At 45.6% G+C, this 25,126-nt stretch overlaps 1 protein-coding gene across 1 annotated transcript in view; it reads right to left on the bottom strand.

Moving 5' to 3' along the window:
• Window positions 1-9,644: 9,644 nt before the first annotated feature.
• The window catches only part of TSHZ2 (teashirt zinc finger homeobox 2), a 273,727-nt gene continuing 258,245 nt past the window's right edge, over window positions 9,645-25,126 (bottom strand). The window contains exon 2 of the mRNA XM_082858015.1: window positions 9,645-13,336. Within this exon, the coding sequence (XP_082714141.1) occupies window positions 10,272-13,336 (3,065 nt within the window). The 3' untranslated portion in view covers window positions 9,645-10,271. The remainder of the gene's footprint in view (window positions 13,337-25,126) is intronic.

Raw genomic sequence — 25,126 nt, 5'->3', positions numbered from 1 at the left:
TTTGTGCTCAGTAAATGTTAGCCATTAAGATTATTATCAGCCCGGGTCCTTTGACTAAGATGCAAGGTCTGGGCTTCTCTTACCCTCAGGGGGAGCCCAGCACTTAGAACATGCTTGGTGCAGGGCAGGTTCTTCCAGGGAATGGATGGATGGGCGACTGAATGAAGGTCCCTGATGCCCCTGCCACAAAAGAACGCAGAACTCAGCCCAGACGCACAAGCCTCGTGGCAGGGTCTGTCCTCTGGACAAACCGTCCTTAGCGTGGGCTGGGAATATTTCTGGCTTCCGTTTACTTTTCTGGGCTGTGCAAAGCCTGAAGATTTCTTCCCATTGGGATTCCACTGTGTGCTGGGCACGGCGCTGAGGGTTTCACATGCTTCATCTATTTACCTGCCTCTCTGAGGGGTGACACGGGCATTACTGTCATTTCACACTGGGGGATGTCCAAGGGTCCCTCAGCTCCGATCACCTCCTAGATACCCACTTTTCCCTCCATCCTCTACTCGTTCCCTCCTTCCTTTCTTTCTCCCTGCCTCCCTTCCTCCCTCCTTTCCTTCCTTTTTTCCCCAACATTTATAGTCTGTGTATAATGAGCTAATGAGAAGCAGCCCCGCCCCCCTGGAGCTTAGAGGCCGGCCCCAGCTTCGTATCCCTGTAAACAGGCGGCTCCGGTGAAAGTCCACAGCCCCACCCCTTGCCAGCCCTACAGAGTCAACGTCAGGGAAACAATGTTGAAACATTTCCATAAAGCAAAGCTTTCTCGAGCGTCTGTCTCTCTGAGGCTCACTAGACGAAGTTTATACACCCACGTGGAAGCCGTGGTCTGCCTCGCCTCCAGCCCCCGCCGCCTGCTCGGCCTCCTGTCTCTCCACCTTATCCGCAAGCCCGGCTCCAAGCACGCTGGCGCGCGTTTTCTGGCATGAGCACACACTCTCTCTGGCTGGCAAGGCTTCCCTCTGGCCGTTCCTTCTTTCCACGGGACCCTCCCCCTTCTTCTCCACCTGGCAGGCTCCGCATCGTCCCAGACCCAGCCCAGAGCTCTGCTCGTGGCCAGACCTCCTTCCACCCTCGGGGCTCCGCCGGCCCAGTGCCTTCCTGGGGCCGCGCTGAGCTCCCCGTTAGCCTTGGCCGCGCCGACTTTCTTCTGTGACAGTCAGCTCCGGTCCCCACGCCGCCTCGTCCCCGCACCAGCCACAGCCCCCAACATGTAACAGGCGTTTCCTCTTCATGGACTGTTTCCAAATCTGCCTTTCCCCGTGGAGGGTCCCGAGACAGGACATGGGACTTGGCTCCAGCACGTTCTAATTGCCATGGTTGCTGTTATGATTCCATTTGTTAGACACATTTGCCCAACCTCGATTCCAGAGTGCTGTATATATATATATTTTTTTTTGCTGTACGCGGGCCTCTCACTGTTGTGGCCTCTTCCGTTGTGGAGCACAGGCTCCGGACGCGCAGGCTCAGCGGCCATGGCTCACAGGCCCAGCCGCTCCGTGGCATGTGGGATCTTCCCAGACCGGGGCACGAACCCGCGTCCCCTGCATCGGCAGGCGGACTCTCAACCACTGCGCCACCAGGAAAGCCCAGGAGTGCTGTATTTTAACACTGATGGGAGATGCTCTCTTTAATTCTATGTGCCTCATACTGTACTAGGGGGACACTAAGTAGGTTTTAAAAGTTGTTATAACAGGATGTGAGGCCAGCCTACATGCGGCCAGTTGGTAGAAGAGGCGGCTGAGGGTCAGAGAGGTGAGGTGACCTGCCCCAGGTCTCTCAGCTAAGAAGTGGAGACCCGGCCCCGAGGCCTGGCCGCAGCAGTTCCAGGGCCCACGTTCCTCTGCCATGTGCTTTCTTCACGGGATTTTTAGACATCAGGAAGACTCTGTCTCCTAAGACTTTGTGACAGGCCTTCCCTCCACGTCCAAAGTCCCCTAACGTTTCATCTTCCTGCATTTCTAGGCTGATGAGGTCCCGATTGGTCTTTGACTTCTAAGCCAGAGCAAACACTATCTAATAAGGACCCGTCTCCATGGTTGTCGCACACCAGAGAATCCACAAGAAGGCAGCAAAGGGGGAAGTGGAAGCTACAGCAAAAGGGGGGAAGGAGGGAGAAATAAACAAACATGACAAAACCCTCTTGTGAACAAAAATAGAATTATTTGACTGTGAAATCGAGCAATGCAGCATTGAAAATAACATAACCCGAAACACCCCTTTTCCCTCCATAGATGAAAAAATACCACATAAAACCATGCACGTTGAAAGTGCCGATTTTCTGGAGGGCCTGAGTGGTAGAAGTTGTCTGTGTCAAAGATTTGAGCTTTTGAGATATTTAAACTTTTTTTTTTGTAGCCCATTCATCTTCTCTCCCAGGCAAGTAACTTGTGGATGGGGTTCACATCTCACACTTTGGTGTAGCACCCAATAGAATTTAAGCCAGGGGATACCAGAAAGGTGATGGGAGAACTTTTGTCCAGAATTCCAGCTTGAGGTAGATAGTCATTTGTCCACACGTGATTTCCAGCTCTGCCACTTATTAGCCGTGAGAGCCTGATCACTTCCCCTCTCCAAGGGCTGGTTTCTTCCCTTGTAGCCTAGGCATAATCACAGTTCTTTCTTTATAGAGTTTAGGGTTAAAATTAATTGAGATAGGGGCTTCCCTGGTGGCGCAGTGGTTGAGAGTCCGCCTGCCGACGCAGGGGACACGGGTTCGTGCCCCGGTCCGGGAGGATCCCACGTGCCGCGAAGCGGCTGGGCCCGTAGGGCCATGGCCGCTGAGCCTGTGCGTCCGGAGCCTGTGATCCGCAACGGGAGAGGCCCCAGCAGTGAGAGGCCCGCGTACCGCAAAAAAAAAAAAAAATTAATTGAGATAATATACATAAAGGGCCTCGCACAATAGCTGGGATGCTGTAAACGCTCAATAAATGTTAATCCTCTGTCAATATCCATCAGTGACAACAAGGACAATAGTGATAGCGGACACTGTGCCAGCCACTGATTTCAGCTTTCTTTGACCCCATTAATCAACGTCTCATCATCATCAACATCATCATTTGCATCAAAATGCACAGAAGACCAATGCAGATCTTCCTAAGCGTGACACAGACACCAGGGATGTTGGACTGTAGCAAATGAAAATGTTCAAGGTAGATGATGTCAGGGAGAGAAAGGGGGCGTCAGAGGGGAAGACATGCAGGTTAACGGTACATTGCATCCTTTCCCAGGGCCACCCAAACACCACCCAATACTACTGCTTCCCCCTCAAAGCTGTTTTAGTTACATCGGTCCTAGCAGTCTCTCCCTATTTCTTTAAATCAAATGGTACAATCCACCCCCATCTTGATTTAAGCCTTAAGCAAACCCAAGAGGAGTTTTTTGAGGTAGAGGAGAGTGATGTTCGTCAAGCCCTCGCTCTGTGGGCCAGGCCCAGCGCTGAGCACTGCCCGTAATGTGCACTGTTTTCCCTAACCCTGGACACAAGCTGAGAAAGGAGAAAGGGAGCTGCACTGCCCGCCACCCTGACTGTGCCAGCCTCTCTCATCAACCTGCACGTAGATTATTTTTTCAGGTTTTCACAGCACTGCAGGAGGATTAGCCCAGTAGAAGGGCCCTTCGTGCCTAAATATATCATATGCTTCCTGCCAGTAAAAAAAACCCAAAGAAATCAAGACTATTCCAGGAAAAACAATGACCGCCACTTTTCCGCAGCACCCTGGACTCATGGGCTTTGGGAAGTGAATGTGTGCAACACAAAGTTCTCTAAAACCCCCAAATGTGACATGTGCCTTGGGCTCCTGGCATCCTTTTTTCCTGCCAGGTGAGCCTGGGGTAACATTGACACTGGATTTAATAGGAGAACATGACATGCAGTGATTTTCAACAAACACCTGTTCTTTCAGAGGAAGAGTCAGGAAAGAACGCACACACACCAAATCCTCTTCTATTTTGGTACCCTCTATGCCTTCCGTCATCTCCGTGGCCTACATATCATTTAACAAACTGCCCTGCGATTCTCGCAGGGCGTGGCGTCGTGACTGATTTAAAATCCCCGCATTGCTAAAACTGCATTGTTCTTCATCAAGTTGAGTCATTTTTATGTGAAGTGTCAAGCTCCCTAACAAATAACTCCTGCCAGACAAATCAAGTTCCTCGTCTTAGAGCCACGGCTAAATAGTTTATAGCTTTAATCTGCTCACCGAGGTGTGCAGTCTATGACAGTAATTATAAATGCAAGGAGAAATTATAGCTGAATGCTTTAACTGCATTAGGAGCTGTTTGATGAACAATCATGAGTGCCTGCTCATTTCCAACAATAGAGGGCAAGTTGGTGTCAATGCATTAGAAAGATTTCAGTTCTGCATGGCTTTTTCTCTCATTTACCATGGAATGTCACTTGTCTCCTATAAAGTAGAAAAAAAAATACCGTGGAACGCTTTAAACTTGATCGTTAAAAAAGAAGACAAAGAGAAATGCAGGAGAAAACTGTTTATCATGATGACTTCTGGGTTTGTTTCGTTTTTTTTTTTTTCTGTTTTGTTTGGCGGGCAGGTTCAGTTTCAAATTAGTTCGGTGAAGGTAACTGCTTGTTTACTTACTAGGGGCCTAAAAAAAACGCAAGCTCAAGCCATTTTCGAAAAATCTTTACAGAGAAAGACTTCCTTCAAGGAAGGGCAAGTTCAAATTCCGCCCAGGCAGAGGCCCTGTGATCGGTGTGTGTCTCTCAACTAGATCCTGCTCGCCATCTGTATCTACCTAAGCTAATGACACAATTTAGCTCTATTTTCCTCTCCTCACTTTTGCAGAAAGACGTTTTTAATTTCGCTGAAGAATTACACAAATGTATTTTAAAGACATAAATCCATATAAAAAATATGAGCTAATTAAAACATTGCACTCCCTGTCGCTCATGGATTTTCAATTTAGCGAAAGAAAAAAGAATTGCATCTGGTTAAATGAAAAGATGATACTGACGGCAGATTGGAGTAAATGAAAAATAATGTTACTCTATATTAAAGCACCAAATTATACCCGTCAGGATTTGAGCATTCGGAAGTCCAAATGAGGGGGAAAGTGCAACGGAGACGGAGACGCATTGATGCAAAAGAGGGGTTAAGCCAGATCGCTCGGGTGACATGAAAACGTGAAAAGAGGTGACGCATTTGTTTCTTGCTGCGTTAGAAATGCCGCAGTCTCATGGTCAAACGCCCTGTTTCCAAATTCTCATTTTGCTCCCCCCAAATTAGAGTCCGGATGAGGATTAAAAAATTCTCACACATCTATCTTCCCTGGAATTTGGGTCATTTCTTGGTGAGACGCTCTATGGTAATTGTATGATCACCTGACTGAACAAGGAAATTACAATGAAGAGAGCGAGGATGCGTTGCCTCTTCCCACAGGTCAGTCCCAGGCCCCTGAGTTGTGGTGTTTGATTTGTAGCTGGAGCCTCCCAGAGGCCAAGGAGCCCTTATCACCTCTCCACCCTTACACCACATTTTATAGACTTTTTTTCTGAGCTGTTGGATGTATTCCTGGCCGTGGGTAGCACCTGGAAACCATCAGGCAAGACGGAGGAGAAGCCGAGAGGCAGAAGAAACTTGATGAGCGTTGGGCAGTCCTGGGTTCGAATCCCACCTCGATGTGCACTGTGTGCTCTGAGACAAATCATGGAAGCCCTTGAGCTTTCTGCACAATCAGGATGATCTGAATACCCGTGCCTGACTCATAGAAAGAGGCCAAGAGGCGGCAGTTTTGCTGTCATTGCTATCATTATAATTAAATGGTAGGTCAAGGTTTCCTTGGGGCACTGCCTAGTATTAAATAGCTCAACCTGGGAACACTGTGTAAGTTCTATACACTTCAGGCGACGCAGAAGAACACGGTGTGGGCCTGTAGGCACTGCCTAGAACTAACTCTTCTTGTGAACCTCCTGTGAGCCAGGTTTCACGGAAAAGAATTTCGTACATTTACTTAATTCTCACAACTTTTCTGTGAGGGGAGAATGATGTCCACGTTTTATAGACCCAGAAGTGGGGCATATCTAAGAGACAGTGGGTGAGTTAGGGTTTGAACCCAGGCCTGCAGGACTCGGCAGCCCTGATGTCACACTGCCCCTGGTACCACCGTTCCCCTCCTCGGCTTCCCCCAGGACTGGCCAGACGCCCTCCTGTGTGCTCCTTTCGGCGTCTACCCCAGAGCTGCCCGTCTCTGTGTCTCCCACGAGCCTCCAAGGCAGACTCTTGTCCTGGTCACTGGCTTATTCCCTGGGATTAGCACAGTGCTTGGCATGGAGTGATGGCTTTCTAGACGGGTGATAATGAATGAGTGAGGCTCAGAGATGGTGGGAATTTGAGAAATTCATGCAGAATCTCTCTGCTTCCATTTCCTCCCCTGTAACATGGCTGAATCAACCCTACTTCATAGGGCTGTTTGTGAGTATCAAGTGAAGTAATGTCTGTGATGTGCTCGCCGCAGCCCTGGCACATTTGGCTGCTATATTCAGCACGACTGTTGGTTCTCCATCACATAGCCTTTGCTAATAGAGTCCGGTGCACAGTAAAACCACAGCCAATATTTGTTGAAAGATGAAAGAGAGGAGAGAAGACAGGAAGGAAGGAGGGAAGGAGGGAGGGAGGAAGGGAAGGAGGGAGGGGAAAAAAAAGAAAGGAAGGCAAGAAAGAATATTATTTGCTGGATAGAGGCAAGGGTGATGCCTCTAATAGACGTTAGTTAGTCCAGCCCATTTTGTTCTTCCCAGGCTGCTATATTACCCATGCTGTTAGGGTTGCCAGATTTAGCAAATAAAAATACAGAATGCCCAGTTAAATTTGAATCTCAGATAAACAATGAACACTTGTTTTTAGTATAAATATGGCCCATGCAATATTTGGGACGTGCTTATTCTAAAAACTTATTTGTCATTTACCTGAAATTCTAATTTACCTGGACATCCTGTATTTTATCTGGGAACCTACGTGCTGTTCACCCTGAACGTGGGTTTTAGATTCATTCCCTCCATCAATTTCAAGGCTAGTTGTGCTGCTAAACTTGTACACTCTTGTATACTACATTACACGGTAATGACTATAATTTCAGGTCCTTATGCATTCTAGACTCATTGATTTGTTCTCTGTTTACTTTCTGTTATTCAAGTGCATGTGGTTTTTAAAGGTATATACAAATATCTATTGAAATTGTTTTAGATTACTTATATCCTAAATTAGGGAGGCACATTGAACATTTTCTAATTAATTTTTAATGAAAAGTTGCATTTAATATTTGGAAGAGAATTTTGTAAAACTTAAGACATATCTAAGAAAAGAAAGAAAATTCAGGTCAAAATTCTCATCTTGCACAGAACACAGGTATGGTAAAGCTCCCCTCCCAAATTTTCCACAAAATCTTGACCATCCTTACTAAGACAACATGTCATTTTGTACAATTTGTGCTATCACGCATACCAACTAAAATGAGCGTTCCAGATAAGAGTGATCTCATTTTGTGATCATTTGAAAACATACATGCCTAATTCTAAGCAGTGGGCAAGGTTGTGCACACCTATTGTTCTAAAAGTGGACCCGTAGGGTGGAGGAATTCTTTTCTAGGTGAAGGGCAGCAGAAAGCCACCTGTGTGCAGATGTGGGAGCCATTCAGGCAGACCGGGAGATCTTTAGTATCAACACAAACACCAAGCACCTGCATCACTTTTTGTATGCACACAACACATATACTTTGAATGAGTTCCAAACGCTCAAACCTGTTTTTCTGCCGCGTCCTCTCTCAGAATCACAGCACTGATGGAGCTTCGTTTTCATATAATGATAACTTTGTGATATGGTGCTTTGAAGGTCCAAATCGGAAATGTTTATTCTGTACAGATGCAGAGGGATGAGAAAAGGGCTATCTTATCTATGTATTTAATAGACTTGTAAGTACCTTTGTGTCGGTTTTTCCAAATTATTGGTTTTTCTTTGCTTCTCTAGAACAGGTTTGTGCATTTCAGATTTGGACTGAGGCTTTCTTTCCCTCCCCATTCTCCATTTACATACTGCAATGTTTTGGCTGTGCTATTAATTTTTAAAAAATGATTACAAACCTCAAATGTGGAAAATTGGTCTTCACTGTAGCACAAATAAACACTACCTATTTGTCCTTTTCACCATGGTTTGGACCTACCACTATGGGATTGGAAGCATTTATCTCTGTGTGTTCTGTGTCTATCCATCTACTTTTTTCTTTTTTGAAGGACCAGGAAAGCATGATAGTAAGTTACATAAAATTTAAAATGTTATATAGCAAATAAATAGGTGTCACGGAGACCCAAGCTCACATTTAGATCCGATAGATGCATTTCAGCTTTTCTTTCAATAATATGAGCTGAACAAATCATGCTGGGAAAGCAAGAGAGGAATCTGCCAGTAAATACACTTTAATTATCATGATAAAAACATGCAAACAAAACAAAAGTCTTCATTTGGGCCCAGAGAGCCATTAGCCGTTAGAGCGACAGGATGGGTTCCCCCTTTGTCAGAAGCTCTTAGATCTTCTCACTGAGGCAACAGCCCCAGTGTTTAACCCTTCATTTCATTCTGACCAGGCTTGCATTCAGTGACCCTCCCTATGTGATGTGAAGTGAGCCCAAGCCGCACCATATACAGAGCCGTCCCCACCTGGAACCCCGCTGGTGCCCACGGCTCGGTGGCTTGATCCGAAAGTCTCCCATTTAACAACAAGTGCTCTGACAGGAGGAGGTGGTGAGGGCTTATACAGTTGACCCTTGAACAACATGGGTTTGAGCTGCCTGAGTCCACTTATACATGGATTTTTTTCAAGCGTAAATACTACACAGCCCAGGGTTGGTTGAATCTGCGTGTGTGGAACCTCGGCTACAGAGGAAGCAGGGATAGGCAGGCTACACCGTAGGGAGGGCCGACTGTAAGTTACACACGGATTTCCCACTGCGCAGAGGGTTGGCACCCCTAACCCCCAAGTTGTTTAAGGGTCAAGTGTATGCTAGTATGAGCTGTTCGTATCTCGTATCTTAACCGAAAGAGCTAATCTATAACCTAGCATGACATAAACTGGGCTGGTAAGTGCCAAAGGCTTAAGTCAGGTTGGGTCCCATTATGGGGTGTGGCCTAACACCCCAACCTGAACATTTGATGGTCCCTAGCACGTGGGGGGGTATCATGCTGGAGGGGAGAGAAAAGGAGGTAGAGAAAATACATAAAGGGCGGTGAAAGGAAGTTCAGCCTTGCTTATGCTCAACGTTTGAAAATGGCTGGTGGGACTAGTCTGCCAAGGTACTTGACCTTGGCGTCTGTCCTCTTTCCTGAAGGTGACATAGGTAGTCTGGGCACTGGTGACTCTGCCAGGCATGGACCTTTGATGATACATGATGCCAATTATCTCAAGCTGTGGGACCCCATGTGCCTGGCAATGAGTGTGCAGAACGTCCTTTGCTTCTTTATATAAAATAAAATCTCAAAGCCATGCATTGCGTCTACCTTTGCTAAAGGTGGACTCTGATATTAGCTTTATCTTCAGGACAACCAAAAGACGAGGGAGCAAAATAAGCTTCCTCTCTTTTCATCTCAGTGTTCTGCAGAGAAGAGTATTTTCCTACCATCCAACTACAGGGCATATGCCCTTTCACAGGAGACGTCATGGACAGGAAATAAAGGGGAGGGGGTGGAAGGTAGCAGATGCTGCAAGTAAGCTGCCCAAAGCATTAATTACTAGTAAGAATAATCAAGCCAGCTTTAGACTATTCATGAGCTGATTAAGAAATCTCTGTATAGTGGCTGCCCCCAGGAACCCTACAATCTTATTCGCTCGCTCACTTTTTAAAAAGAATTTTCATCACCTTGCAAGTCATTCGCGTTACTCTCGGAAGGTGAGGTGGTGAAATGGGACAGTAAGAAAAGTCAGTACTTATCAATTAAAATGAGGTGTAGCCTTGGCCGGACTTTGAAAGTTGGGCCTTGGGTAACTAAGAGGGGCCTTGGGTATCAAGAAGCGGTATACCTGTGAGCTCCATCTCTCTGAACCCATTTTATTCTATTTCCCAACGCTGAACTGGAGAAATTGAGAGAATGGCTAGGGCTTAATTATCATGTTCTAGTCTTCCATAAAAATTCGTGCTATTCCAGCAGGCTACTGTGCTCTTGGTATAGGGAGATGTCAGCTGCCTCTAAATAGACCCATCTCCCTTCTAGAAGCTCCTCACGAAGTGACTGTCACAACCACGTGGGAGCAAACCCATACCTGCAGAGCTATTCTTCATCCACGTCTGTTACAAACTGTGAATGGTGTTCGGGTGACTTGCTGTGCGTTTTGCTTAGGTGGAGTTTTACTGCGTGTTTGCTCACAAATGTCCGACAGCACAACTTACACTTGAACTTAGAGTCTGTGTCCTCTTCGCCAGCTATAGTTTCCGGGGACCTCTGAGCCGACGATACCCGGGAGATCTCTCGCTCCACTTTGCTTTGCTGTTCCACGGCCACGCGGGTCATGTCCTTCATTTGGAAACCTAGGTGAGATTCTAAGTGACTGATGTAGGTAGAAGGGGTTCGGAACTGGGAGACACAGTCGCTGCAATAAAAGATAGGCTGTCCTTTGTCCATGTTTTTCAGAAATTTGGTCCCGCCCGTTTTCCTAAGCTGGTACTTGACGTTGGCGAGCCAGTGGCTGATGGTGGTCATGGAGAGCCCCGTGAACTTCGAGATCTGCATTCGCTCTTGTGGGCCCAGATCGGACAGCAGGTATTTGCCCTCCGAGGTCTGGAAGAGGCTGGAGGCAAACTGAGCCTGCAGGATCAGAAGATGCTGAGGGTTCCAGTTGGACTGCCGGCCTTTTCTTTTATGCAAGGTTGAGACTTCGCTGGACACGTCCTCAAAGCGCCTGACGTCCATCTCCAGCTTCACGGGAGGGACCCTGGAGGAAGCAGCAGGCTTTGGGGTGGTGGCTTTGGGAAGGACTTTGACCATGTCCGCGATATCAGACAGAGCATGCTTCTGGGGCGGGGACGTACAGGACTGTGCTTGTGAGGACTCAGCCTTCTTGCTTTTGGACTTGGTCAGGTCGATGGGCTGATCGTTGCTCTCAAACAGGTAGCGTCTGGACACGCTGGCCGGCCTGGTGGAGACAGGACTCAAAACCGGCTTGTCCATGACACTGAGATTCGACTTATGAAACAACGACATTGTGCTTGAGCTCGGGCTGGAGCAGGAAGGAGAGCGCAGGGGTTCCGTAGCTTTGCCCAGGTGGTTGTTCAGGACAGACTGCAGGGCGCTGAGCGGGTTGATGCATGGCAGGGCCGAAGCGTGGCTGGCGAGGGCACAGCCGCTGCTGGGAGAAGATGCTGGCTCCAGGGGCTGGGGTTTCTCTTTCTCACCACCTTCTTTCATCCGCTTGTCCTCCTCCTTCAGGGCACAAGGCTCAGCCTTTTTGGATTCTGAAGGGGGTTCACATTTGGAGAAAGAATCCCCCTCACTGTGGCTGAAAGAGGACGCCTCTTCCTGGGGACTCTCTTTCCCACACTCCTTCACCACTTCATCTTTGTCGTCGGGTTCCTTCTTAACTTGCGTGTATGGGGTCAGGCTCGTGGGCACAGAAACCAGCGGCATTACTTTCCACTTGGGTGCAATCGGCCTTAACTTGTTGCTGAGGTTGGGTCGAATCTGCAGGACCTGGGAGCCCATCGGCAAAGAAGGCTTGGCGCCCTCTGACAGCTGGTAGGCGGCGTGGATGCTGGGGTACGCGCTCCAGCTGGGAGCCCCGTTTTGGGCTTTGTTGATGGCGGTGGTAACAGTATTTTCCAGTGACTTCAGAATGTCGCCTCCACCCTTTGAGCCGTCTTCCAGATCTTCCTCCCTTAGATACTGGTATTTTATCGTCGGGTCTAAAGGCTTCTGTAGAGGGTCCTTACAGTCCTCGCTTTTCACGACTTTCTCATCCTTGTTGATCTGCTCTGGTTTGTCTTTTTTACTCTCTCTCTTTAACTCAGTTGTCGAAGCCGTGCAGTCGGCAGCTGAGTTACTCGATGGCTTGGGAGCCAGAGAATCACTGTTCGGGGCATCTGACAATGACTGCATCTTCTCCACGGCGAGTGGGTCTAGCACCAGCTGCTTCCCTTTCTTGGAGGCAGAGCTGGTGACCTTGAGAAAGTGACCGGTGACCATCATGTGGGTGGTGAGCTGCTGCAAAGTATCGTGGGAGCTCCCACACTCCATGCACTTCAAGATCTGGGACTTGCAGGCCTCGAACTGCCAGGTGTAGCTGGCGCCGTTTTGGTAGCCGTAGCGATTGTTGGAGGACAGCTGTAAGTTGGCGTTCTTCTGAGAAGGAAACGAATCTGCAAACGAGCCTGTGGTCGAATCGGGGGAGCACGGCCGATTGATGTCAAAGATGCGTTTCTTCGCCGGAGTGACCATTTTCGATGAAATGGTTGGTACTGGTTCCTTCAAAGGCACTTTTTGGTAATGTTTTGTTTTGATCATGTGGACGCTCAAATCTTGGAGGGAATCGAAGGAGTCGCCACAAAACATACATTTCAGGACCTTCTGAGCGTCCTCCTTGTCCATATCCTGGAAAGCCCTTTTCCGGGGCTTTGAATAGCTCGTGGGTCTGAGCTTGTCCTTTCTGCGGTTGTCATCTTGATAGTGGCCCGTTTCGTTCATGTGCACGGTCAACTCGACCAGGGTGTCATAGGCGGCACTGCACTGCCGGCACCGGAACCTGCTGGCCCCGGTGAAAACGGTCCCGCACATCTTACTGCTCTGCCGGTACAGCTGGACCGAGCTGAACAGGCTGGGCTTCGACACGGATCTGGAAGGCAAGTTCTGCTGTAGGCTTTTGGACAGAGCGTCTTGGTGCCAATCGAAATCAGTCTTGTTGCTGCCATTTCGGGGGTCACAATTCCGTCTCTCGCTGTTGGACAGTTTGAAGCCAAGACCCAGGCCCGACCAGTAGGAATCAGTCAAGATGTTGGCGTAGACGGCGGTCATTTTATCCATGCAACTGTGGGCTTCGTTTGGAAGCTTGGGGTGCACGCTTGCTTTCTTGTCCAAGGCATCTCGGCCGCACACACTCTTGATGTCTGACACCTGATCACTGGCGTCACTCAGCAAGGACTCATTCTCGGCGTCCTGATTGGACAGGTGACTTCCTGGCGAGTTCTGGTAGCTGAAGCAGCCTTTCTGCTCGGGGCCCGTTTCTAGCTCCTCGTCTGTCCCTGGGTCATTGCTGCCCTGAAGTTGAGCTACCGAACCACTGTCTTCTTCTTCCTCCTCCTCTTTTATTTCCTCCTCTTCCTTCAGCTGTTCTTCCTGGGCGTAGCCTGCAAGAGAACAAGAAGAGATGAGACAACAGTAGCAGGTGACATATCCCATCCCAATTTCCCCACTTGGACAAAGTGCTTTCCATATGGAACTAACAATGTAATCGACACTTTTATGAACTGCAAGCAACGGATACAGGAAAAAGCCAAGTGATGTCTTTTGTGCCATCTAATGCCTTTTTAAAAAAATTGGCAGGAGTCATAATTCTTTATAAGTGCCTAGAATTCCAAGTTAATAATTTTCCTGTTTAAGGAATATCACTCTAGTACTCCTATAATGGGACAGTCACTAAATTCACGTGTATGACTGTCAGGAAAGCTGGACTGAAATTCAGATCCTATTACAGACATAGCTCTACAAGAAGGACGTTGGCTCATAAGAAAACTAAGACTTGACCCTTGGCATCCTCATGGTAAGGTTTACCAAGACACTTGGCCCTGATGGCATACACTCATTTTTGAGTGCTCAGAAGTAATTTGGATGCATAGCCATTACATTTTTGAGAGCGAGGGTCCTTTTTGTTATAACATTTTTATTTGTAGAGAGTCGCACAGCAGGAAGACAGATTATGGAGTATCAAATAAAATCTTCCATTGATAGCTGAAAAATTATGTAAGCTCAGCAAATATAATGATTTTAAAATAATAGCAAATGGTGTTAGAATGGGAGATTTGGGAACTATCCTATTATTCTCAAACAGGTTTATGAAGACCTTTTCAGACAAGGCTGAAAATGCCCTCTCGATCTTGTGCCTGTAATGTCAAATGCACTGATTTGTGGGTACCCGTCATGAGATGCCAATTATACATTTGATTTGTAGATGCAAAATGCTATTGGGGATGCATGCTTTCCCTTCTCTGAAAGGACTTAGGACCAGTAATTGCATAGGGAAAATGAAGGCATGAGAGAGCGGGTGCAAAGGGAATTAATGGGCAAATGCCCATCAATGGAGATGAGGAATGTGACTATTTATGCTCATGTGCTCATTTTCTTCACCTGGCCTTTTCAGAGCCACGTGGATAAAATGCAACCAAAGAAGTACCAAAGCAAGGGAGATTCAGTCTTAGATGTGTAAGGGCTGCATGATCTCAATGCGGTATTTTCCTTATGAGGTCCTATCTCCCCTCTCAGTGCAGGTGGGTACTTGGGAGAAACCCTAGGACAATGCTGTTACTTCCATTCACCAGGTATAATACTTGAAAAAAGGGGTGCTCAAGCATTGGCGGTCTCTCCTGAGAGGCAGGCAGAGAGGAGAGAAGGGGGATTATTAGGAGTAAGTCACCTGCAGTCAGGAACTCCAAGGGCTCCAAAGACTGAAAAGGAAGAATATTTCTTTTTCAGATTTTCATTTACTTATTTTCCAAAATTAGGGTTTTTTAAAACTTGAACTGTAGCTGACTTACAATAATGTGTTAGTTTCTGGTGTACAGCAAAGTGATTCAGTTATACACATATTTATATATACGTCCTTTCAGATTCTTTTCCATTATAGGCTATTATAAGATATTGCATATAGTTCCCTGTGCTATACAGTAAATCCTTGTTGGTTACCTATTTTATGTACAGTAGTGTGTATCTGTTAATCCCATACCCCTAACTTATCCCTCCCCTGCCTCCTCTTTGGTAACCATAAATTTGTTTTCTATGTCTGTGAGTCTGTTTCTGTTTTGTAAATAAGTTCATTTGTATTGCTTTTTAGATTCTACATATAAATGATACCCTATAATATTTGTCTTTCTCTGTTTGACTTACTTCACTTAGTATGATAATCTCTCGGTCCATCCATGTTGCTGCAAACGGCAATATTTCATACTTTTTTTGTGGCTGAGTACTATTCCATTATATATGTATGTGTGTGTGTATATACATATATATATATATGTATATCTGCACATATATGTATATATACCACACTGAAGATGAAGAATATTTATTATTATCTCCTAGGACCTGTGCTGACTATTGCAAATACATTCTTTCATTTTATCTAATATCCACACGAAGTAGAAACTATTATTATTTTCATTTCACAGATGCAGAAACTGAGGCTCTGAGTTTGAGAAATTTTCCCCAAGGCCACATACTTAGCATTGCAGGGTCATGCCTGAACCCAGCCTGTGTGATGAGAGAATCCATGGTCTTCACCACTAGGTTCCACTCTCTTTTTAGTACCAATCTAATAAATAAGAAAACTTTGCAGAGACCTAAAGGTTAAAGGTCAAGCCATGGGGTTTCTTTGAAATGTCACCAAATATATAACCACCTCGGAGGGGAGAACTGTAGGAATACTGTGGACGAGAGCCCACAATTTTAAGGGCATGATAGCGTAAAACAAAATGAAATGTAAAAACTCAGCCTCGCCAGTGGTTTTGCGGTTGTGTTCCATGTTGTTGTTGTTGTTATTGGTGTTGTGTTTTTGCTTTCCTAGCAGGTTGACAAGTGGATTTTTCATTAAACTGGGGTTGCTGGTCTCTAGTTCCATAAATTGATTTGAAGAAAAAGAAGCTTCTCAATCTAGGCAAACAGTCGTTAATAAGTGGTCACTACTTGCAAGAAAACCCTAGCTTAGAATAACTGAATTAGATCACACTCCGCCCCCGGCCCCATCCTCATCGTGTTTTCTTTTTCCTGGACTAGTTTGTATGTTTGTAGAAATAGTCATACCATTAAGATGAAGGAAAAGGTCTATTAACAAAATTAATAAATGACTTGGTACAGAGCCAAGCAAAATACTCCAAAGAATCAGGCAAATTTTACCAATTGGAAACAGGGTTACTTTTGAGAATTAAAAGGGCTTTATTACTCATACACTGGGATGGTACCTATTAGCTAGGACTGTTCCAGGCTAAGCTATATAGTCACCACCCCTATGGGTGATATGATCACTGAAACGAAGACCACATACACCTACACACAAAGCGGGTGAGGAAATCTAGGGGGAAAAGAGAAGGCTTATGCTCATCACGGTTGGTTAACATGTTGCCAGGTTTTATTCATCTCACTATTTTCAGTGCCTAGCACAGGGCCTGATACTTAGTAGGCAGTTGGGAAATAATGCACGTTACGTTCGTTGCATGTGTGTTGATGAAACATACATGCATGCTTGCATACGCAGGCGCGCGCACACACACCCCCCACAGACAATCTGCCCAGCCAATATAGTCATTTTCACTCAAGGAGAAAAGAAGTGTCTTTTTTAATGCTGACATTTGGAAGCTGAGCTTTCCGGACCAGCTCAACTTCACAATCTACTTTGTCCTTCTAAATGGATTCCCCAGAAGAAAAGTCGAAGACAGCAAATGCCTCCCCCACAATACAGATAAAATTTTCTGCTTAATTAGGCATTGACATGTTTACTATAACCTTTACAGAAGAGTAACTCGCGCTGAGAGACCCTTTGTGTCTGTTTTCTTCTGCAGAACAGACTAAATCTCATGCACCCGGTAAAGTAACGCATTGAAAAGCCTCGTAAAAAAAATGCCAAAGCGTCCATCAGAGTGAGTGCATTTTAACAATGGCTGGAGGTTCCAAGGAGTTTTAAAAAGCACATTTTCATATTATACATTTAAAACTGTTCACTTAAGTGGTTTTGTTTGCCACCAGCAGCTGAGGGGAGAGAGAGGGAAGACAGCCAGAATATGGGTGATCTGTGTGTATAATGAGTATCTGTGTCTCTCTCTATTGATGATTTGTTCAATAAGATTGCATCATGTGTAAATCTTGGTAAAGTGGATGAGTGGCAAGCTTATTCCTATGAATACTTATCTAGCAAAAGAAAATGAGCACAATTGCACTGAGGCACAAGGAGAAAGGAGTGTCCTCTGCAGAACCTCCTTGTTGACATTGGGTTTAAGATCAAACTTCATGGTGGCAAACATCTCCCTGTCCAACCTAAATGTCTAATTTCATCCCTTACCACCACCTGACTGTGGCCACATGAAGCTTCTTCACTCCCAGGACAGGTAATTCATGGGCAAACTCAGTTCCATGATTAAAACTTCTACGGTCAAGAGACCATCTCTCTTCTACTCCACAGCCACTGCTCTGTGTCGCCATTACTGTTCACTCACGTGACTAAATGGGCTTCCTGCTTCCACTTCCTCTAGTCTGTTTTCCAGAGAACTAACTGCTAGAATATTCTTTTTTTTTTTTTTTTTTTTTTTTGCGGTACGCGGGCCTCTCACTGTTGTGGCCCCTCCCGTTGCGGAGCACAGGCTCCGGACGCGCAGGCTCAGCGGCCATGGCTCACGGGCCCAGCCGCTCCGCGGCATGTGGGATCTTCCCAGACCAGGGCTCGAACCCGTGTGCCCTGCATCGGCAGGCGGACTCTCAACCATTGCGCCACCAGGGAAGTCCCTAGAATATTCTTTATTAAAGATGTTAGTTGGCGACTCACTGTTTTAACTCCTGCAGTGTCTTTCTGCTGCACAAATAGAAATATATTATAATAAAATTCAAACCCTTCGCCTGGTCTATAAGAGCCGGCAGGATTTGACTTTTGCCTTTTTGCTTTATCGCCCAGTACTCTCGCCTTGCCCTCCACACCCATGGTACAACAACCTACTGGTTCCTTCTTGCGTCTGCCGATCCTTTCCTTGACGGTGGTACTTTGCAATTGCAGATTTCTCTGCTTGGAAGGCTCTTCCTCTTTGGAAGTTGGTTCCTTTTCATGCTTTAGAATTCAGCTCAAATGGCCCCTTCCTGCCCAGTTGTCCCTTCTCTGTGTAACTCTAGATCACATCAACCTACTTACTGAGAGCACTATGGCACTGACCATACTCTGAAATCATCTTGTGTGTTTATTGATTGATTGTGTCCTCCCACTCAATGTAAAGGTAAAATGTCTGTCCCCTTGAAGCCAGAGACCTCGCTTCTCCCAGCACTCAGAGAGCATCCTGGCGCAGAAAGAGGTCCACAAGTTATCTGAGTGAGTGGACAAGTAGATCATACAACGAAAGGGGATTAGTCCAGTTGCAACAGTGCAGTCGGCACCTGTGATGGGTATATCTCCCCACCCCAACCCTGATCTAGATCAGATGTGAATTACAACCATCCTGATCAACTTTCCTCAATGATAAAAACAGAACAACCCCACAGATCATCTTTTCAGAGCAACCCAGCCACCAACATTCTTGTTGCCAGAAATCCTGAGCTGCGGATTTAAACTTTTTAAGTATGAAGGCTGCAAACAAGCATCAAAACTGCGAAGCATCAGGAAATACACTCCATGTGAGCAGATTTTGATTCCAAAAAGATTCACCTACTTTGCAAGTGTGGATGAATTTTGTCACGGATAACGCTCATTAGCTGTTCCATGATGTGTATCACACAAATATTAATATTAGGGTGGTCTTATCCCAAATGCTTGATTTTAAAAAGGAGAGATGTCATTAGAAAAATATATTATATATGCTGCAAACTTTTTACCCTGTCATTATATGGGTAAATGCTGAAACAAATCCTCCAACTTTAGAAATTTCCTCTTACATCAAAGGTTCAAAGAAAAAGGAAACAATTAAAAGAATTACCACCTCAATTGTTCCAAAAACCTGTGGTCAGAATGGCTTAAATGAAATTGTGCAAAATAATTCATGGGTGGCATGATGTAAATATCAGATTTTTGCTAAGTATCCATGTTTGTAGTTGCCTTGAAAATCCACAATACAGTGTTTACAGTAAAAGCACTGACAGTTTTTAAAGTGGCAGCAGAGGTGGAAGAGTCATAACCCGAGAAGAATATAAAACTCAAGAAGGTTGATTTTTAAAAATGAAACCAGAATTCAATCAAGACCTCATTTAAAAACATATCCGGTGGTGACAGGATCGTTTTCGCCAATCTACCCCACTAAATGACAGTTTAAAATCACATGAAGATTCCACAGTGTGCAGGGCAGACGTAAATGAGGGGATCGCAAGAATTTCTCACCGTGTACCCAGTAGGTACGGTAAATGATGACACGGAAGAAGGTCTTCCTGTCATGAGTCTCTAGTGTTTTGGTGACTGTGGTCTAGAAATCTGTTAATATGTATATTATTATTGGCACTAATTGGCACTCTTGTTGGCAGGCTGAGGAAAGAGATAGAGGATTTCTTGTTCAAGGAGGCTGAGCTACCTTTCAGTGGTGACTGGGTCCAGAGCAAGGGCCCCTCGCAGGGCTGTGTTGAGGGGCTCTGTCTGCTTTGTGTTCCAGGAGGTGGTAGGCTATGGGGCTGTGGGATCCCCGGCTCCCTTCCTGAGCACAGATCTGACTTTACAGAGAATCCAGGTACCACTAGCCAAGGCTCAGCCTCCCTGCCGTCTGGAGAAATCTAAGCTCAGGCACATTTCTAAAAAGAGACATTTTCAATTCAATTTTCATATAGATTTTTATTCCTGCCACACCACATAAAACTCACTAACATAAGCGTGACTTGTACACGCAGCTCAAGAGAGAAGGGCTGGTTCCTTCCTCTATCTGAATGTCAGAACCAAACACATAGAATTCTTTGTTTAAAGGAATGTTGAAGATGGAGTGGTTTAATGACACGAGGCTTCTCCTGGGCCCAGAAGTGCTCTGTAGAGATGGATGGAAAGCTTTCTGAAGGTCATCAAAACAACATCCCTTTTATTATTTCCTGCAGACGTTCAGTAAATTGGAATTTTTTATATGTACGATGGATACATATTGGGTGTGGTCTGCGTGAAAAAAAAAAGTCCATTTACGTAATATATTCTTGTTGTAGACACTTTCTTGGGCTATCCTCACAGCTCTTTGGACTGTGAAGCTGTTTCCTAACCACGCTCTGTGACTCTCTCCACAACTTGGTCATCAGCAAAAAAGGACTAAGTTTAAATCAGGGAAAGTGGATACTGGGTCGTCCTTTCGCAGTTCATCTGTTTATTCATTTAATCAAGAAATATTTATTCTGCAGCGATCACATGCCACATACTTTAGCAGAGTTTCCCTGGGAGTTCCATCACAGTGGCTCCCCAAAGGCCCAGGAGAGTAGAGACCTGAGTTACAGAGAGAAGTTGGACACTGGGATTAGCGAGGAAAAGGTCATGATAAGGTCATGCATTACTGGAGGAACGCAGGTAACTTAAATGGCAAAGTAGGACAGATGGAAAGAAAACAATCCTGAGTTCCTAAGTAGTGCTGGCATCCACCTGGAGAGACACAGAGGAGCTGCGGAGAGCTGGAAAGTCCACGCCACGTTGAAAGAGTACAGCTGCTACTCAAGGAACAATCACGGGGTCTAGGGTTGCCAGAAGCTTTGTTTGGACAAACCATGTAGAAGAAACCAAATATGTCTGGGATCCATCCATTTGCAAGCTCTACACCAAAGGAATCAGCGGAGGCAGAGTTTGAAGATCTGGCCTGCTCTCCTGTTGCTTTCTCATACCATCTCTTTGACCTTGATTCTCATCTGTCAATCCCAGATAGGGGTGACCATCGTAAGCCTACCTACCTCACAGGATTCCGTTAGGACAAAGGAGGAAATGGAAGAGAAAGTGTATCATAAACCCTTGCTCCTCGAAGGATGGTCCCTGGATCAGCGGCAACAGCACTTGGGAACTTGTTAGAAATGCAGACTCTCAGCTCCATCCAAGGCCTATCGAATAGGAATCATTTAACAAGATCCCCGGGGGGATTCATAGGCTCAAGAAAGTTTGAGATGCCCTGCTGTAAATGGCGAAACTCTTAATTAGGAGCAAGAGATCTGGTAAGCTACTCCTCTCTGCCTATGTTCCTACGTGTATGTGGGTACCAGCTTTGGGAAGAGAACACGACTTCGAGAGTTCCAGCCCCGCTCCTCTCCCGGCAGCAAAGGATGAAATACCTGTGGCTTAGATAATTGCTTCCAGCTAGACTGGGAAACGCCGAGCAAGAGAAAAATAAAAGTCACTGATTCAACGACTGATCAGTTAACTGAAGAGATAGGATGGCCCACTGGCCATGGGATCAGGCAGGCCTCAGTTCCCATCTGCCAGTTTCTGTTTAAATGTGATCGCAGGAAAGTTGCTGAAACTTGCAGAGGCTCGGTTTTCTCATCCATGAAATAAGAACACTAATAGTATTTCCTTCATGGGATAGTTAGGAATATCAAATGTGATGAAGTACGTAACACAACGAGGCTGTAGGACTACCTCCTGACTCTCAGTCCTGTTGTAGGTTGTTTATAAACACTGCACATCCTGACCGCCAATCTGAACCCGCAGACGGCTAAAATCAGTTGGCTTTGGCATTCTTTGTCATCCCTAAATCCTGTTCCAAGCCAACCGCTTTTGATGATATTTGCATTAGATATGAACCAGATTTGTAAGTGTCATGCATAAGGAGAGAGCTTTATCCGATGTGGGGTTTGTTACTTAATATTAAATCATTCATACAAGGAGCCAGTGGTATGTGTGCTGGGAATTTCCGTAGAAGTGATGTGCAAACATCAAATGGCAAGTTATTAGGTTATTACCCATAATGATAATGTCTGCAATCTTCAAGAAATAAAACAACTCACGATTCCAGAAAACAGGCCTTTGTTGGAGGCCTTGGGCTTTGCAATGAGAGAGATGACTAATGGTCAAAGCAGAAGGTCTCCTAGAAAAAATGCTTTATAGTCAACTACCTAGAATTTCAGTCTGGCATGTGTTATTATTGGGAAATATCCTGGTGACAATTTTAAAAAGCAGAGTGAGAAAATATTCATGGAGAAGGGTGAGAGGGGGCCACTTCATAAGATTTCTTGTAGTTCCAGTTTAGAAATCATTATCCTTATATTATCCTCACACCAAGAGAGCGTAAGTCAGGAGCAGGGGATAAAGAAAAGTGAAATGAAACAGGGACAAAGAAACTACACAATAGAACTGAGACTCTCCTATCAAAATAAGAGTTCTAGGCTTTGACTTTTCAAGCGGTAGCAACTATTTTCAGCAAAATGTACATACTGATTTTCTGTACATTTTCCCCCACATAGGGCTATATAAACACACCCACACGCCTATAGTTCTTTCTAAGACTATAAAGTTTGGAGGGTTTTTGTGGGGGGTTTTTTGCCAAGAAAAGGGACAGTGGATCATTGTCTAGAACGACCTTCAGAAAGTATATGAAGCCGATGCACCATCTGTATTTTTTCAGACGTATATTCCCATTTTACTTGAAATAACATCATTAGCACAGCCATCCCACAGAGCTAGAAGGTGATCTTGTTTCCCTCTTGCCTGGCTTGAAGTCAAACATCGTTTCTTTTTTTTGGCAAATGCTGCTTCTTTCTCTGAAATATTTCATGCAGATAATGGCTAATGACCACTTCTCACTGCCTTTTCTCGAAAACGTCTAACTGCATTAGCCAAGAACGGACAAATTTTAACCTGCTTCTTTTGTTAAGTTCACGGCTGTGACCACTTCCCATTAAGAAAGAAAGAGAGAGAGAAGAAAGCTCACTGTTCCTTCAGAGAAGCAAATTGGCCCTGTCAGAAATCGAGCTGGCCTTTTCTTTTCTGGTGAAAAGTCTGCTATCTCTAGAATCACAGGAGTCCAAGGTGGAAAGACCTTTCACGTCTTATGAGCAGTGACTCAGTCAGACAAGGATCTCCTTGCCCTGGTATTCTTCAATTCTATGATTAATGGCTCAGATACTGGACCTTCCAATTCTTCCTCTTCCTGTTGGATTCTCTGCCAGTATGATCACTGTGACCAGTCTGGCTATGAGGACCACGGTGTATAGAACTTCCCCCCATCCCTAGGAGTTGAGCAGGGTTTCCAGGCTGCTTCTCCTTGCCTCAAACACTCCAATTTGACTTTTGTTCATTTGACATGAGGCAAATCAAGAACTCATCCCCTGTAAAAATATAAAGACTTATTCTCTTATCTCACCTTTGCACTTCAAGGTGAACGAGTTTATTAGCTGGTTTCTATAGAAGAACACGTGGCCCCGGGAGCCAACTGGTTCACCGTCACACTCCATCCCAGTGGTTCTCAACCCGGTGCATGTTTGTGCATTTGGACAATGTCTGGAGACACCTTTGCTTGTTATGACTGGAGACAAGGTGCTACTGGCGACTGGGGGGTGGAGAGGCCAGGGGTGCCGCTAAACACCCCGCCATACACAGGACAGCCCTCACAAAGACAACGAAATATTCCGTCTCAGATGTCAATAGCTGAGAAGTGCTGTAAAGCCAAGGTCAGCGGCATTGGCGCTGGGAATTGGCGACAACTCACCCTCTTTCTAGTTGTCAGTGAAGCGGGGGCTCTATGGGGAACACTTGGTGTTGTTAGGGGAGAACTAGAGAAGAAAGCACGCACAGCACGCTCACAGGTGTTACGACATGGAACTGAAGAGCGCAAGGTCTGGAGCAAGCCTGCCCGGGTGCAAATCCCACCTCTGTCACGTCTCACATTGTCATCTGGAGCAAACTCCCAGCCTCTGTGGGTCTCAATGTCTTCATCTATAAATTGGAGATAATAGTAGTACCTCCCTCAAAGATGACTGTGAGAATTGAGATAACTGGAAAGAACTCGGAATGCCTGGCAATAATAAGCACTCAATGTACGTTCCCTCTTATTAGCATTACAAGAACAAAGACGTCGTCGTGAAGAGACACATTTTGAAGCTGGATTTCTCGGGATGTTTAGTATTTACTCTTTCAAGTGTTGGTTGAAAAAAAAAAAAATCCATCGGGCTCCTGGCATTATTCGCAACCAATTCCTTCTGGATCCATTTAAATCCCCTTATCAGAAGGAGTATTTTTATACTACAAGAAACAAACAAACAAAAAGTTAATGATGAAAAGGATTAGCATTTCTAAATAACTCCAGTAACTCTGTCAAATAAATCCTGACCTATTTCAGTTCCTAATTAACTAGGTTAGTTTTTACAGGAGGCGACTTATCTAAAACAGCAAGTCTGATCTGAGGCCAAACCCACACTGGACAGTTGGATGAAGCAGTTCTTGGAAATGGCCCCAATTCTGGGACATACAGAGGTCTTCGATCTTTTTGAATCGACAGTTTGAAAAATCTGATGGAAAATCCTCCAGGGTTTTCTGACCCTTTGATTTAAGGTTAGGGCTGGTCTTTTCAAGGCTTGTCATCTTTTCTCTGCCCCTACCTACAAAGGAGATGGGTGAATGGGACAAGTCTTGAGGTCACTATGTCAGCATTCTTCCCAACCCCACAATGGTACTGAACTGGTCATTCTCACAGGAGAGGACAGTGGGTGAGGACAACAGTGTCTGCGGATCTAATTTCTCCGAAGGGGAGCACAGATATATGGCTCATAATACATGCACAGTCTTGTCCTTGATATTCTTTATGACCTTTTTTTTCCTTCTGTTTTATGTATTTTCCTCTGCTTTTTTTTTTTTTTTTTTTTTGCAGTACATGGGCCTCTCACTGCTGTGGCCTCTCCCGTTGCGGAGCACAGGCTCCGGACGCGCAGGCTCAGCGGCCATGGCTCACGGGCCCAGCCGCTCCGCGGCATGTGGGATCTTCCCGGACCGGGGCACGAACCCGTGTCCCCTGTATCGGCAGGCGGACTCTCAACCACTGCGCCACCAGGGAAGCCCTCCTCTGCTTTTAAAGTCTTCTGATGTTAGTTTTCGGTCAGCTCCCAAACCACTTTCAGGAAAGCTGAATTCTCCTAAAAAATAATATATGCATATTTTTCCTTAACAACAACTGAAAAGGCAGCTTTTTGTTCAGCTAATTGGTTAGTTAGTTTGCTTTTTGGTGTAAAAGATCATTTGTCTTTTCCTAGGGACATAACAAGAAAAAGAACCAGAGCTTTCTGACCTGGAGGAGGATGATTAGGCC

This window comes from Leucopleurus acutus (assembly GCF_964270905.1).
Source record: "Leucopleurus acutus genome assembly, chromosome: 16".
NCBI lineage: Eukaryota > Metazoa > Chordata > Mammalia > Artiodactyla > Delphinidae > Leucopleurus > Leucopleurus acutus.
This window is presented reverse-complemented; position numbering and strand designations above follow the sequence as displayed.